At 36.2% G+C, this 17225-nt stretch overlaps 1 protein-coding gene across 1 annotated transcript in view; it reads left to right on the forward strand.

The window, feature by feature from the left end:
- The window catches only part of RYR2 (ryanodine receptor 2), a 784036-nt gene that overhangs the window by 483505 nt on the left and 283306 nt on the right, over positions 1-17225 (forward strand). Inside the window, exon 26 of the mRNA XM_055233438.2 lies at positions 15864-16023. Within this exon, the coding sequence (XP_055089413.1) occupies positions 15864-16023 (160 nt within the window). The remainder of the gene's footprint in view (positions 1-15863; positions 16024-17225) is intronic.

Consider the following 17225-nt stretch of genomic DNA (forward strand, 5'->3'; position numbering starts at 1 on the left):
TCTGTTTAAAAATGACATAAAAATGTTGATAATCGAGAATTTTACATTATTTCATTTTCCTTTTTGAACTGTATTTTCAAATTATTTCTCCTACTGTCTATTATGCTAATAATCAATATTTTATGCTTGACAGTCTTTGAGTACTCTATCCTACGTTATAACTAAGATATGTATCTAAATTGAATTTTTAATTGTTTTTGTTTTCTGTGATCATAGTCATTAAGTTAAAATTTTCCTCTTGAGTTATCATTATATTATTTTAGTACACAGGTGCTCAAAACGACATAAATTATTTTTAATAAAAATTAATATAAAATAGGATTTTAATGGAAATAGCTCATTGTAAGATGGATTTAGCTATTCTTTGTCTAATTACATTATGTATTCACGTACAAATAATATTTACTGATAGAGTCAAGTTGGCAGAGTGGTTGCAGTCTTCGTTCATATAAATAATTTTTGTTATTAAAAAGATCATTGAGTTACGTGAACCAAAAACCATAATTGTTTATTATGAAAAATCATATTTAATGATTTTTTCAGGGTGACAGCTCAATTATGCCCTTGTTCAGTTTCTTGAAAGCCAAAAATTGGAATCTACATGACTTGCAAAAGAATTCATTATCCTCTCATTTTCATTATCCTCATCCTTTCCAAACCACTCTCAGGTTTTTTGGAAAGTATCCAAAAAAGGCATTATTAAGGCTAAAACAGAACAAAACCAAAAACCAAAAAACAACAACCTAGTAATTATACCCGTTACTCTTTTACTCAGAAGGATAAGAAGGTAGAAATGTTAATTTCACATTATCTTTGATAGCATAATACATTTAATCAATTGTTTGTATCACATGCTATGTGTGAGTGTGTGTGCATGTGTGTGTATGTATTTGGGGTACAATTCAACTTACTTCATGTATAGAGTCTATCTGTTATAAAATCTGATTGATAAAGGCAGTTTTCACTGTCAAAACAATCAGCTAAAACAGAATTATCTTTTGTCAAAAATATCTGGTTGTCTTTTTCTGTTGAAACAAATGGGTTAATACATGTCCCCATGATAATCATCTCAATTCCAGTTTCTAACTTTAAGATAGGTAGATGAGAGATTGATAGCTAGATGATAGAAAGATGGATGGGGCACAGGGTTTAAAAATAAGTTTGTCTCATTGAGGAACTAAGGTCCTCTGCCTTGAGTATTTATTAATGCATATTCCTTGTGTTGCTCTCACAATGCAACACAGCAATTATTTGAGAGTGGGTGAAGATATGGAAAAGCTGAGACCCTTCAATGAAAACTATACTTGGACCTGCTGACAGTCTATATACTATTTCTAAATTTGCCATGAGATATCATTTTATTCTTTCTCTATTGACAAAAATCTTCATAATAACAGGTATTGATATGAATGCAGATCAGCACAAGCCTAAAATGTTGGGTTTTTTTAACAACCAATTTGCAAGCAATTTGACATCATTGTGTAAAATTGAACATTTGCACATCTTGCTACCCAGCAGTTCCACCTCTAGAGATATACCCTAGAGACAGTTTGCACCAACAAACAGGCAAACTATCTATCATTCATAGCAACATTATTTGGAATAGCTAAAGAATAAGGGGGGAGTTATAGGAGGTGGAAGAAATATTCTTCAATAAGAAAATGAATCAAGTTGGCTATAGTCTAATAATGAAATCACAGAATTATAAATGACAACATAGATGAACCTAAAAAATAATAAGGGTGTAAAAAACATTCTACAAGGTGATGCAATGTAAAACCATCTTTGAGGCTCAAAAGCAAGTAAAACTAAAAAATAAAAACTAAATACATACTTTGGAGATACATACTTCGATAAAGACTGACTTTCTAAAATCAATGAAATTATAATTCTAGATAGTAATTATCTTTGGTGTAAATATAGGCAGGGATGTAAGATGGGGAGCAACACACAGATAGATGTAATGTTAGTAATGTTCTAATTGTTAACTTCGTGATGGATTAATGAAGTTCATTTTATTATAATGCTTTGAAGCATATACTTTCGTAGTTATTTTATGATGATTTTTTAAAATAAAAATCTGATGACAGATGTAAATCCAGATATACCATTAGTCATAACAAATGTAAATGGATTAAATTCTCCATGTGCGTAACAGAAATTGTCAGCTTGGATTCAAAAAGATAATTTATGGTATGCAGCTATAGGAGGTACATCAATAACTTTAGAACATAGAAAAGTTGGAAATAGTAAGAATGACACATTAGGCAATACTGCTCAAAATGAAACTGATGTACCCTCCTTTTATCAGTTTCTGAATAACACAAAATTGCCCTTAAAGCAAAATTAATATTAAGAAAAGAAGGTCATTCTATGGAGGATTGAGAAAACAAGCATCATGCTATAACTACTATAACTACTCATGTATACACCAAGTAAAACAGCTTCAAAAGTCAATGAAGAAAAATACTAGATTTTCAAAAAGAAATAGACAAATATACAATCATAATGATAGACCTAACTCAACTCTCAAACTGATATGTGTAACAGATAAATATTAACAAAGATTAATAAAAATATAAACACACACCAATTAAAAGCTTGACATATATAGAGTGCTGCATGCATGAAACATTTATAAAATTTAATATCCTTTAGGACATTAGACACTGATGTAAAGATCATATCCACTGGATCACAAAGAATAACAGCAAAAATAACAAATCATGACACATTTAGACATTTAAAAATATACTTCCAGGCGCAGTGGCTCACGCTTGTAATCCCAGCACTTTGGGAGGCCGAGGCGGGCGGATCACGAGGTCAGGAGATCGAGACCACGGTGAAACCCCGCCTCTACTAAAAATACAAAACATTAGCCAGGCGTGGTGGCGGGCGCCTGTAGTCCCAGCTACTCGGGAGGCTGAGGCAGGAGAATGGCGTGAACCTGGGAGGCGGAGCTTGCAGTGAGCCGAGATCATGCCACTGCACTCCAGCCTGGGCGACAGAGCGAGACTCCATCTCAAAAAAAAAAAAAAAAAAAAAAAATATATATATATATATATACTTCCAAATAGGTTATGGATCAAGCATATCACTGGAAAACTATTTACTTATTTACCACTCTGCCTTTGTTTATTTCTAATTAAAAAGATAACCCATATTTCTTGATCTTGCTAAATGAACCTATCCTTTTTTCATGCCTTTATACTCTTATAAACGGATGATTCAAAATCAAATTTTTAAAAAACTTTTTAGTAATTTTGGTTTCGTTTATTTTATTTTTCAGGTTGATGAATACAAATTGCATATATTTATGGTATACCACATGATACTTTGAAATATGTATATGCTGTGGAATGGCTAAACCAAGCCAATTAATGTATTCATTACCTCACATAATTCCTTTTTTTTTTTTTTTTTGTGAGAACACTTAAAATCAAATCTCTTAGCAAGTTCAGTGTATAATACCTCATTATTAACTATATTAACCATGCTGTACAATAGATCTCCTGGATTTATACATCATGGAAATTGTAAAACACAGTAATGGAAAAAGGAAAATATTTCATATTAAAACATGAGTTGCATATATTAAGTATTACTTGGAGGAAGTAAAAGAAAATAAATTATAATAAGAGCAATACTAATGAATTTGGTGGGAGTGGGATGAAATATAAACACCAATGATGCCAAGAGCCTGTTTTAAAAACCTACTAAGCAGGGGAAAAAGACTCTGAAAAGATTGACAAAGGAAAAAGAAAAAAAAATGTTGTTAGCAAACTTAGGAATATTTTGAAAAATGTAATAAATATACATTAAAACTTTCTAAAGGTAAAAGTATGGACAATTGTATAGAATAATATCAAAACTGATCCAGTAAGAAAGAAATGTGAATAGAGCTATAACTATTAAAGGAATTGAATCAAACACACACACACACACACACACACACACACACACACACACACACATCCCAAACAACTTTTCTATTGATTTCTACCAAATACAATCTCAAATAAAGAGGAAGAAACACTTCACAGTTTATTTTCTGATGACATGATTTTCATATCAAAGCCCAGATCAAGACAGTATGAAAAAGGGAAATTATAATCCATTGTTATTATGAGCATAGATGCAAAAATGCTAAGTAATATACTGGCAAACAACTCAGTAGTGTATTAACAAAGTATAATATGACCAAGCTGAGTTTATTCTAGTAGTGAAAAGATAGGTTCACATTAGAAAATGTACCTATTAATCTAATAAAGAAGAAAATTCATATGATCATCCCAATATATTTAGAAATAAATAATTCATAAGATTTTTTTATTTATAAGCATATAAACTCTTAGAAGGCAATACTCTGATTTTTTTCACCTAACAAGGGGCAACAGACACAAATAATCTATAAGGTAAAATCTCAAATTTTTCCGTTAAGCTTTGGGAATGGGACGATATAAGTCACTACTACTTGATGTGTTCAATAAGGCCAGTGCAATGAGACAAGAAAAAAAATCATGAGGCTTGGAAAGGGAAAACACCAAATTATCATCAATAGCAGGTAATATTGCATAGAAAACTCAGGAGACTTTACAGAATTATTTCTAACAATGATAGGACCCTTGACCATTTCCTTAACCTTGCTTTATTTCTTTTTAAATGTGCTTCTACACTTGATGTTATTTGTGTTTCATGTCCTCTAATCTGAAATATGCACTTACTAAAGGAAAAAAATCTGTGCATCAAAAGCATCTGTTAATCCCAGCACTTTGGGAGGCCAAGGCAGGTGGATCACAAGGTCAGGAGATGGAGACCATCCTGGCTAACAAGGTGAAACCCCGTCTCTACTAAAAAATACAAAAAATTAGCCGGGCGTGGTGGCGGGCACCTGTAGTCCCAGCTGCTAGGGAGGCTGAGGCAGGAGAATGGCGTGAACCCGGGAGGCGGAGCTTGCAGTGAGCGGAGATCGTGCCACTGCACTCCAGACTGGGCAACAGAGCGAGACTCCATCTCAAAAAAAAAAAAAAAAAACTTGCAGAACAATATCAAGAACTCCTAAAAATTAATAAAAAGATGCCCAAATAGAAAAATGAGCAAAGGATATGAACACAATTCATAAAAAAACCCTGCAGATCCAATAAGCATATGAAAGACACTCAACTTCAGTACTAATCAAGGAAATGTAAATTAAAATCACAATGAAAAGCTATTTCATCCCCACCAGGTGAGAAAAAATGGAAGACTATGTAAATTAGTACAACTACTATGCAGATCAATTTAGCCTAATCTTATAAACCTTATAATGTTGAAGGTGACCCATTTCTTTTTCCAGAAATAAACTGTAGAGATACTTTTGTACTCATGCAGAACAAACCTGAAAAGAATATTCATTGCAGCATAGATTGCAATAGCACTGAATTGGAAACAATTTAAATTTCCACCAAATTCCCATCAATCCCTATACAGTTGTTTTTTTGTTTGTTTTGTTTTGTTTTTAGATGGAGTCTTGCTCTGTCACCCAGGCTGAAATGCAGTGGCACAATCTTGGCTCGTTGCAACCTCTGCCTCCTGGGTTCAAGCAATTCTCCTGCCTCAGCCTCCCTAGTACAGGCGCCCGCCACCACGCCCAGCTAACTTTTGTATTTTTTAGTAGAGACGGGATTTCACCATGTTGGTCAGGCTGGTCTTGAACTCCTGACCTCAGGTGATCCGCCTGCCTTGGCCTCCCAAATTGCTGGGATTACAGGTGTGAGCCAACGTACCCGGCCTAAATACAGTTTTTATAGATTCATGTAATGGCATACTATAGAGCAGTTAAAATGAATTAACTATAGCTCGATAGATTCAATGGACAAATCTCAAAAATACTAAACAAAAAAGCCTGTTACCAAAAAGGTGATACAGTGTAATACTGTTTAAAGTTTAAGAACATAAAATATAATCCACAGATAATTCATAGAGCCAGATATATGGAAGAACAGTATAAAAATCATGTCTAGGAATAGTCAACTTCAAATTCAGAGTAATAATTCTCTCTGGGGATAAGGAGGGGATTGGAATTGAGGTGTAACAGAAGGAGAGCTTCAAGTGTATTCACTATTTTTGATACTTTTGCGTAGGCCTGAAAATTTTCATAGTGATAACAAAGAGGTGATTGATAACTGAAACCAGGTTTTAATCAACTTAAAAAAAATGTTAGTGGAAAAGAGGAGATAGTAGGAATATAACTGTTTTTAAAAAGTTCAGGCCGGGCGCGGTGGCTCACACCTGTAATCCCAGCATTTTGGGAGGCCAAGGTGGGTGGATCACCTGAGGTCAGGAGTTGGAGACCAGTCTGGCCAACATGGTGAAACCCTGTCTCTGCTAAAAAATACAAAAATTAGCTGGGTGTGGTGGCGGGTGCAAGACTCTGTCTCAAAAAAAAAAAAAAAAAGTGAAGATGGTATTGATGGTATTCGTTTCAGAAGGAAATGGTGTTTAAAGAAGGTTTTTTTTGGCCAGGCCTGGTGGCTCACAGCTGTAATCCCAGCACTTTGGGAGGCCAACGCAGGTGGATCACTTGAGGTCAGGAGTTCCAGACCAGCCTGGCCAACATGGTGAAACCCTGTCTTTACTAAAAATACAAAAATTAGCTGGGCGTGGTGGCACAACCTGTAATCCCAGCTACTCGGGAGGCTGAACCAGGAAAATTGCTTGAACCTGAGAGGCGGAGGTTGCTGTGAGATCACACCACTGCACTCCAGCCTGGGTGACAGAGTGAGACTCCATCACAATAAAAAAATAAAAAATAAAAAAATAAAAAATAAATTTGATAAAGCATAGGAGACACATGAGCATGTTTATGTAAATAGTGGGAAGAAACCAGTATGGATGAGTTTTAAAGGAGAAAGGTGATGATTGAGAGCAAGGTTTCTTATTTCCACTCTTGTCCTGGTGTCTTGAATTCTATGTTCCAAGGGACTTAATACTGACTGGATTAGGGAGAACAAGACACAGGCATAACCTAGTGGATGACTTTAAAGGTCCATTCTTCTGAACATTCTGTATGAATGCACAGGCCATATAATCTAGATACAACCTAGATACACTGATAAAAGTCATAGATTAGAAATTGTCTTAGCTTTTCTTAAAATACATTATTTAAACAAAATATAATGTTCACAAGAAGTTTAATTTTTGGTTAAAATCTTGGTAAGAACCAGTATTGTTTTCTACTAGGTTTACCTCTGTCATTTCTAAGTTTGACTCTCACTTCCCCTTGCTGAAAGCATATATTTCCTGAGTGCCAAGGTTTCATATGATACACATATGCATTTTAAGTTGCTTTTGTGTAACTATTAGAAATATGGTTGATTCCTACACGCAACCCTTGGGCTATATGGTCTTTGAAAGAGCAGTATCATAGCACGATAACCTTTCCACAGCCCAGAATATTTCTACTGCTGTCTCTTTTGCATATATTTTAGAGACATTTTGATAATCGGTCAAGTTTAATATATCAATTGGAATTAAATGCTATATTCCCTATTAAAAATAGCCAATTTTTGTACTGTGCAGCCAGTGGAGCCGGAAGTCATTATCCTCAGTAAACTAATGCAGGAACAGAAAACCAAACACTGCATGTTCTCACTTATACGTGGGAGCTGAACAATGAGAACACTGGGACACAGGGAGAGGAACAATACGCACTGGAGCCTGTAGGGAGTGGGGCATGGGGAGGGAGAGCGTTAGGAAAAAGAGATAATGCATGCGGGGCTTAACACCTAGTTGATGGGTTGATATGTGCAGCAAGCCACCATGGCACACATTTACCTATGTAACCTGCATATCCTGCACATTTACCCCGGAACTTAATAAAAATAAAATCTTTTTTTAAAATAGCCAATTTTTGTGTACATCCTGCACATGTACCCCAGAACTTTGAAATAAAATTTTTTTTAAATAGCCAGTTTCTGATATATAATAGACATAATTTAATGGAAAATTCTTAAGAAATTTTGAAGAATGGATGATTCATTGTAGTTTTTTTCTTTCCTCTTGTGCCTCTTTTTCTCCTTCCTCTCAGAACAAACAAGCAAACAGTGAAGAACACAACACATTATCATCTATTCTTAATTTCACGCATCTTCCCTCATTTACTGTAGCTAAACTCTTGACACACTGCATAGTTTGATGAGCCTAGAGTTAAATTATTATAGCAATAAAGAAATATGCAACTGAAAAACAATCCACTCACTCCAAGAGCTTGTGGTCCTCACTATCTCATATGCCTAATTGAGTGTTTGAGATTGTTCGAAAAGCTGTAGATTTAAATGAAAATAAAATCCTGTCTGAATATTAATGGCATTTATTTAAACTTCCATTTAGCACTTATCTATTATGAAATCAACACAAAACACAGTAAGTCAAAGGCTGCTTGAGTGTTTAAAAGCCTATTAGGGCTGAGCACGGTGGCTCATGCCTGTAATCCCAACACTTTGGGAGGCTGAGGCAGTCGGATCACCTGAGGTCAGGGGTTCGACACCAGCCTGGCCAACATGGTGTAGAAACTCCGTCTCTACTAAAAATATAAAAATTAGCCAGGCATGGTGGCAGGTGCCTGTAATCCCAGCTACTTGGGAGGCTGAGGCGGGAGAATCACTTGAGCCTGGGAGGCAGAGGTTGCAGTGAGCTGAGATCACATCATTGCACTCCAGCCTGGGCAACAAAAGTGAAACTCCGTCTCAAAATATTAAAAAAAAAAAAAAAAAGCATATTAGGATCATCTGAGAGGTTTCTAAAACTACTGCTAGGTTTTCTGCTCTTCCCAACACGGCCTTATCCCTAATGCTGTGAAGCTACTACATGTGACAGGAAACAGTGTGATATCTCTCAGGCATAGTAGGGCAGATAAAAGGCTGAGAATGATATGCTTGATGCATGTATATGTATATACACACACACACATATAAAATGACTTTCTGAAATGAATGCATTAGATACTGAATGTGTACCCATATGTATACTGTTTATGTAGACACAAACACATGTGCAAAATTCAGTTTTGTAACTATTTACCGAAGTGAAAAATGATTTAGAAATACAGTTGGATTTTTCTGTAAAGATGAGGCACTGTAATTATGAAGAAAAGAAAAACCCTTACTCTTTTTGTGTGTAGTGGGTAAATTTCACAGACCAGAAGCTTAAAAATGCACCAACGTGCTGTGTTCTTCATTTTCTCTGATTGGGCTTAATTTAGGGTTTAAATCTAATGAGCCTTGTAGCCAGAATGCAGCCTGACAGTGATAAATTAATTCTAGTTTGTTTAGGGCAAACATAATTATATCAATATTTTCTGTGTCTAGTCTCACCTTTAGGTCTTGATTCCAATGTCATCTTCTCAAGTGGTCTCCCTCAACTTCTTTAAAATTGTACTCTATTTAAAAACGAACTTCCTTCTATCCCCCTTTCCTACTTTATTTTTCTTCATAGCATTTAAATCTTCTAACATACTATTATATTATACTTTATTTGGTTTAGTACGTGATTCCTCATTGGAACATAATTTCTATAAAGATACACATTTTTGTCTATATTTATTTATTTATTTATTTTGAGACAGAGTTTCACTCTGGTTGCCCAGACTGGAGTTCAATGGCACCATCTCTGCTCACCGCAACCTCTGCCTCCCGGGTTCAAGCGATTCTCCTGCCTCAGCCTCCCAAGCAGCTGGGATTACAGGCATGCACCACGACACCCAGCTAATTTTGTATTTTTAGTAGAAATGGGGTTTCTCCATATTGGTCAGGCTGGTCTCAAACTCCCAACCTCAGGTGATCCGCCCGCCTCAGCCTTTCATGTATTATTAGTTCCTAGAATAGCACCTGAAAGCATTCTACTGCTGAATGAATATATGACGGTGAAATTGAATACAAGATTTATGCCCCTCTTATTACCAGGGCTGCTTATGTTCTGGGTACTCACCTGATAAGGAGGTCTCGTTCAATCCTTGCCCATTCTCATCTGACTTTGCTGTCTTCGCCTGAATTGTCTTCATTCGTCTCTGCTGGCATTTTACGGGATGTATGTGTTCTGCACTGATTTGATATTGGGTTCACATTGGGTGCCCTCCTCCCCTCTGTGAGTCACTGTTCCTTCTGTGCCTCATCCGGGCCTCTTTAGGAGTGCTGGAAACCTAAGAATGCTCTCTCTGGCTGCTTGGAGATTGCAGCCTATCAGTGGAGGGAGAAGGAAGGGTTGCCACAGCCCCATCAGCCTGGAATTAGTTTGTCACCATATCTGTACTGTTCATGGGTCTGGATCTGTGAAATTATGAGACCCTGCCATTTGGCTGAGTACAATCTAGGAAGCAAGATAGAAGCTCACTTTGGCTCGGCGATCTATCTGGTCCTCACTTGGGCAGAAGGCTGGGGAGAACTTGCCTCCTCTGACTCTCCCCTCCTCCAGGCTCTGGAATTTTCAGCCTATCTTAGACTGGCGGCCCTGGGTTCTTTATCTGTTCTTTTCTGTCCTAAGGCATAAGGGCTTTGTTCCTTTGGTATTCAAAAGCAGAGATTTTAATATCACAAGGCCCTGCTGTAAAGATCTTTGTCTCTGCATTGAATGTTCGAAGACATTTTAAAATCCAAAAGCCAAGTACAGCTTTTTTTTCCCTCTCTCTCTCTTGAAATGCTTCCTTCTTGAGAGCAGTGGATACTTCATGGTCTTGTTTCAAAGGGGTTGAGGGGTGGAGGAAGCCCTTCAAGTAAAAAGGAGCTTGGGGTCAGGGGAGTAGGGCACATCTTCATATTACTTGTTTTTATTTAAAAATAAACAAAGTAAAAAAGTAGAAGAAATAGAATGCTTGTTTTCTCCCTTCTGGAAATTAATCCTTCTGTATTTGTTTTCTGGAGAATGATTCTGAATATTCTCTATACACTTTCTGTGAAAATGTCAGCCTAGTATTCATTTCTAGTAGATGTGCTTTCAGCAAAACTTGCTCTTAATGTCTCTGGTGTGCAGTCATCTGAGATTTCCCATTTGTTCCAAGGTACTTGAAGGGCTGATTTGGCTTTGAAATTTACAGCTAACACTCCCTGAACTTGGCTGTAGCTTTTACATGTTCACCGTACATCTTTCACGATATAATGATTTCCAAGCTTCATTTAACTTGATTCATATTAAACAAGTAAGCTTGGGAGGTGGGGGTGGCTTAAAAAAAAACAAAAGGTTGGTGCTTACTGTTTTTGGTATTCTGCCTTGTTTTTGTCAAATCACTTTAATTGGCCCTTTATTTACATGACACTGAGCCCTTGTTTCAAAGGCTCATCTGGAATACCTGCTTAGGAAAAATGTGGGTCAGATGGGAATGAAGCACAGAACTGAGCTGCAACTTAACATGAAAATTCCCCAGTGGAGCCAAACACTGTCAATTTTTTATTTATATCTTTGGTGACTTGATGCAAATAGAATCGACAGTTGGCCAGGATCTTTGTTGGTTTGTTGGTTTTCAAAGGTATTTAAAAAAAATTTCGCTATCAGGAAAGCGAAGCCTAAACTGTTAGGTATTTTATTACTCTCAATGTTGTTGTTTTATTCTTTTTTATTTTATTTTATTGAATTATGTAGTTGCCAAAATAAAACTAAGAGCTAATAACTATAGAAGTATTTTGATACTTTGTCAAGTGAACATATTAAATCATTTGTTTAACTTCCTCATATAATATATATTCCTCATAAGCTAATTTTATAGGATGATTGATGGCACAGATAATGTGCATTTTAAAGAAAGGGGGTAAAAGCTACATATACCTATTCAGCAAATAAATTGGAGGAGAGAAGAATCTGTCAGCTGATTCTGGCAGAAGTTTCTCATGATGTTTGAGAAAGTAGAATGTAATACAGAGACATCTTAATATGAGCTATATGTTTTTTGTATTAATATAATAATAAATGACTTTTTCCCATTTTGGTGGCTATAAAATTTTACTTTCCAAGAGTTATTTTAGTATTTTTTTCTTTTATTTACTTTAACTTTTTAGAAATCAATCTGAAATTTCGCTTGAAACTATTCAGCTTCTGATTCGTGTCAATTACATTTGATTCAAAGGCTTTGCTTATTTTTAACCACAAGAAGATAATAATTCATGTTAGCAGTTGATTGTCCTTTGTGTACCTAATTAAATTGTATTAATAAGGTGAAATGAACATTGTTTGTCAAAGTGTACTTATTTACTTTTAAATATATCTCATTTTGATATAACGATTTGATTCTTAGCTCCTTTGTCAGAATGTACTACAAACAGAAAAATCGTTTCATAAATTATTGCTGTTAGCATTAATTCATATTGGTGAAACATTCATGATGTCAATAGTGTTATCCATTACAACTGGTTAAAGTCCATGAATTTCATAGATGTTCATGTTTATTTTTACTGTACAAATGATTTGTTGTTCAAAATAGGTGGAAATAAAAAGGTTCAGGTGAAGTGAGAGTTTGTAACTATAATTTGGATGGGATTATTAGCCATTTAAAAAAACAATTCTAAGCTTCAAATCCTTTCTTGTACAAGGTTATAGAGAAAAGAAAGTAAAAAAAGTGTAGTTTACATCTGAAGATGAATGTGAACAAATTATTGGGCTACTTAAACATGCGAATGTATCTCCATAAGTTTTCACTGAGATCACAGATTAAAGCAATTCTAGCAGAAATCTATATGGGAAGAAAACAATGTAGAAAATAAAGAGGAATGATTATGTCAATATTATCCAGCTTCACACATTAGTAGAATTTGTCTATAAGTTTTTATTGGGAAGGACCTCCTTCCCACCTTCCACCTTTCAAAAGTACTTCCTCATTCCCTGAGATATTGCTAGAAAGTCTACCATTAAAAATTGGTTTCCAGAAAGTATCACTCCTCTTTGGGAATGCATGTATCCCTCATTAGGGTAGCAATGGGTCCGATCAATGATTCACAGGTGGATATCAAAACTTCATCATCTGTGTGGCCTCTGTGGCTGCAAGATGGGATCAAGGCTGTTGGAAAGTGAAAGAAGATTGTGTGCTGGCTTGTGCTGGGTGACCATGGGCCGGTTGTGGGGAGTGAGAAGTAGTTGTGGGGAGGTAAGGAAGTACAGAAGACTGGGTTCTTCATCAGGTACCCTGAGGCTGCCTCCAGCAAACTGTTAAACTTGGATATTAGACTATGCTAGCTTGATTACCTGTTGGTGCATTTGAAATGTATTGGGAGCTTTTTCTTGAAAAATAAAAAAAACTACTTTCCATGCCAGGAGTGATGGCTCATGCCTGTAATCCCAGCAATTTGGGAGGCTGAGGCAGGAGGACTACTTGAGGCCAGGGGTTGAAGAGCAGCCTGGGCAACAAAGTGAGACCTTGCCTCAAAAAAGAACAAAAATAAACACCAAAAGCATAAATATACAATATGTAAAATATATATATTAATGTTTTGGGTTTCTTTTTAATTTAAATACATAATATATCTATATCTATGTATTCTAAAATAAAAGAAAATACTTTCCAAATAAGAACTTATATCTTCAGCTGTGATTACAGTTTATAGATTTGCCTATTTAAATGTCAGAAGTCTGTCAAATACAATGATTTATGTAAGTTGTTAAAAAATTCCCACATGGCTTCTTTATTAAAAAACAGAAGCTACAGTTAATTGCCCATACAAACAGAGTTTTTATTTAAAATTGAACAAAATTTAATGTCCATAAATTTAACTTATGAATGTAAATTGAATGACATAGACCAGTAATTTGTCCTAATTATTATAATCTACTCAAAACAAAACATTTGTAAAGCCTTTGTCTACAGAAAAATTACTTTTTTTGTCTATAGATAAATTACTTTTTTTTTTTTTTTGAGACAGTGTCTCGCCCTGTCACCCAGGCCAGAGTGCTGTGGCACAATCTTGGCTCACTGCAACCTCCGCCTCCCAGGTTCAAGCAATTTTCATGCCTCAGCCTCCCAAGTAGCTGGGATTACAGGTGTGCACCACCATGCCCAGCTAATTTTTTTGTATTTTTTAGTAGAGACGAGGTTTTGCCATATTGGCCAGGCTGGTCTTGAACTCCTGGCCTCAAGCGATCTACTTGCCTTGGCCTCCCAAAGTGCTGGGATTACAGGAGTGAGCTACTGCGCCCAGCCTATAGATAAATTACTTATAATATATGGGATGTATTATAGTAAAATAGAAGTAATTAAGCTAAAGCCAACTGTATTCAACCTTAAAAAAGTTATTTATTGCTGTAATATATTGACTCATTCAACAAATTTTTACTGAATGCCTACCATGAATTGGTCACTATTCTAGGTGCTGGGGGGTCACTGTGAATAAAACAGACAAACTCCCTGCTTTCAAGGAGCTTGCCTTGTAATGATGCCAGTCAGAGCCCAGAGTAGTAGTTTATCTTTAAGAGAATTTGTAGTTTATTTTCAAAAGCATTTATTTATTTATTTATTTTGAGATGGAGTCTTGCTCTGTCACCCAGGCTGGAGAGCAGTGGTGCAATCTCTGCTCACTGCAGTCTCTACCTCTTGGGTTTAAGCAATTCTCCTGCCTTAGCCTCTCGAACAGCTGGGATTACAGGCACCCGCCACTATGCCTGGCTAATCTTTGTATTTTTAGTAGAGACTGGGTTTCACCATGTTGGCCAGGTTGGTCTCGAACTCCTGGCCTCATGTGATCCACCCACTTTGGCCTCTTACAGTGCTGGGATTACAGATGTGAGCCACCGTGCATGGCCTTTTCTCACATTTATTTTTAAGAGCATTTTCTCATGTTTTAATAATTAATTTTGTAACTTAGCATAATTACCTAGTGAATGTTCTTGAGTTGATGCATTTATGTTTATATTAATTTGGTAAATAAAATTAATTTTTTCAACAACTATATATGAAAAGGCTGTTGTCTGCTGGGAACTGTTTTAAGGATAATGGCAGTTAGAAAAATGAATCAGAAACAGATCCTGACCTCAAGGTATAGTCAATAGTGGAGAATACAACAGTGACAGAAGAATGGAAGAAAAGCAGTTATAAAATAGGCTTTGTGCCAATCTCAGTAGTCAAATAGAATGAAACGCTGTGTGTCTGTGTGGAGCGGGGCAGTACTATTGCCCTTATATGTGTGGATTGAAAAGTTAATATTTTCAACTTTGTATTTCTTCCAGTGATTAAAACTTATACCTGTTTTATTATAATAGTACCTTCTCTCCAGCCTAGAATGTAGAAGCAGTCTCTGCTAAGAGACCCTTGAACTCTAGGGAAATAAAATGCAATCAGATTTTAGATGGTTGTATAGCTGAGCCTTTCTTTACTTTCTAGTCTCTATCTTATTTAAAGGCTTCCTAAATAATGTAACTAGGAATGACAATAAGGAAATAAATTACAAATGTATTTAAATTTCCCTGTAGAATAAGAAATAGTGTCTGAAGGATACACTGATTTATGAAATAAATATTACATTAATCTAACATTTAACAGTTGAAGAAAAATGAGGACTTCACAGGAAGAGAAATCTCTAAAATGTTTCAATAAATAACGAATATTTTGATTTAGACTGTGCAAAAGCCTCAGCTATTAGGAACACAAACAATGACAGGTCGTTTTCATCTTTGAGAGACAGGTAAGTCGTCTCATTTCTGTCTTGTTGGTGTAAAAACAAAAACACAAAGATTACGTGGCTTTTCCTTCTGATCAGTTATTAGCTAAAGTGAAAGGAACCTAGGCTTGCTGTCTGGTGCTTCACCAGTGGTTTATGGAACAACAGCAATGAGGTAGGGCCAGAAAATGATGTTTACAGAGATTTTTATGAAAAGGCCAATTCTATACAAATTTCTTTGTCTCTGATTCATAGTTACCAGCTGACAAGTGGATACAAGCCTGCCCCTATGGACCTGAGCTTTATCAAACTCACCCCGTCTCAAGAAGCAATGGTGGACAAGTTGGCAGAAAATGCACACAACGTGTGGGCACGGGATCGAATCCGGCAGGGCTGGACTTACGGCATCCAACAGGTACGTGGGAATTAGCATTGGTCTGAGACTGACTTAAGTGGGAGTTAGCATACTTTGTAACAGGAAAGATTAAATAATGACTACTTTAAAACTTGTATCATACAGATCACATGTAGTGTACATTTGGATTAAAACACCTGTTTAGTGCTAGACTCCAGAACTTACATGACCTTAGCTCTGGCTGTAATCGTGAACACATGTGAGGCACACAATGAATAATACTACACTGGTGACTTATAATATGGTTTTGTGGTATTTCTCTCTCTGAGACTGTATTTTAGGAGAAACTTTTGAAATGTAAGAAGATTGGGATAAAATGATAATAAAACGGGTGCACCATTCCTTATTCACAACCCCTGGGGCCACATAAATTTCAGAATTCCATCTTTTTATTTGGTTTTCAGAATGGTGATTTGAGGATATATTACATGTATATACATAACAACCTTGGTAGGGCAGCTGACTTCCAATTGCAATTCATTCCGCACAAGGGAGGCATGGTCATACCAAAGAGGGGTAAAGACCGTAAACAGCCTCGCATCAGTTCAGGTTTCACCACTGAGTTACTGTTGCAGACTATTTTGCTCCAGGCATCAGTAGATATTCAGGTATTTAGGTATTAAGGTATTCAGGATTAGGCATTCAGTACAAATTTGCCTGAAAGAGGGAAAGAAGAAAAGACAAGACAAAACAGTATTTCTGGCTGGGCGTGGTGGCTCACACTTTTAATCCCAGCACTTTGGGAGGCTAAGGTGGGAGGACTGCTTGAGCCTGGGAGCTTGAGACCAGCCTGGGCAACATAGTGAGAGACTGTCTCTACAAAAAATTAGCTGGGCATGGTGCACATGCCTGTAGTCCCAGCTACTCAGGGGGCTGAGGTGGGAGGATCACTTGAGCCCAGGAGGTTGAGGCTGCAGTGAGACTGTTTCAAAACAACACAACAACAAAACAACAAAAACAACAACAACACAGTATTTATTCTCTGGTTTACCAGAACAACCCCTATCTGATTCCATAGCTTGCTTGCTTGCTTTCTCTTTCTTTCTTTCTTTCTTTCTTTCTTTCTTTCTTTCTTTCTTTCTTTCTTTCTTTCTTTCTTTCTTTCTTTCTTTCTTTCTTTCTTTTTTTTCCCTTAGGAGATGCAGTGAGAACATCCACAGCCTCCCAATTCCTTTTTATGTTAAAGTATTGAGAATTGATTA

This window comes from Symphalangus syndactylus, chromosome 19 (assembly GCF_028878055.3).
Source record: "Symphalangus syndactylus isolate Jambi chromosome 19, NHGRI_mSymSyn1-v2.1_pri, whole genome shotgun sequence".
Classification (NCBI taxonomy): Eukaryota; Metazoa; Chordata; class Mammalia; order Primates; family Hylobatidae; genus Symphalangus; species Symphalangus syndactylus.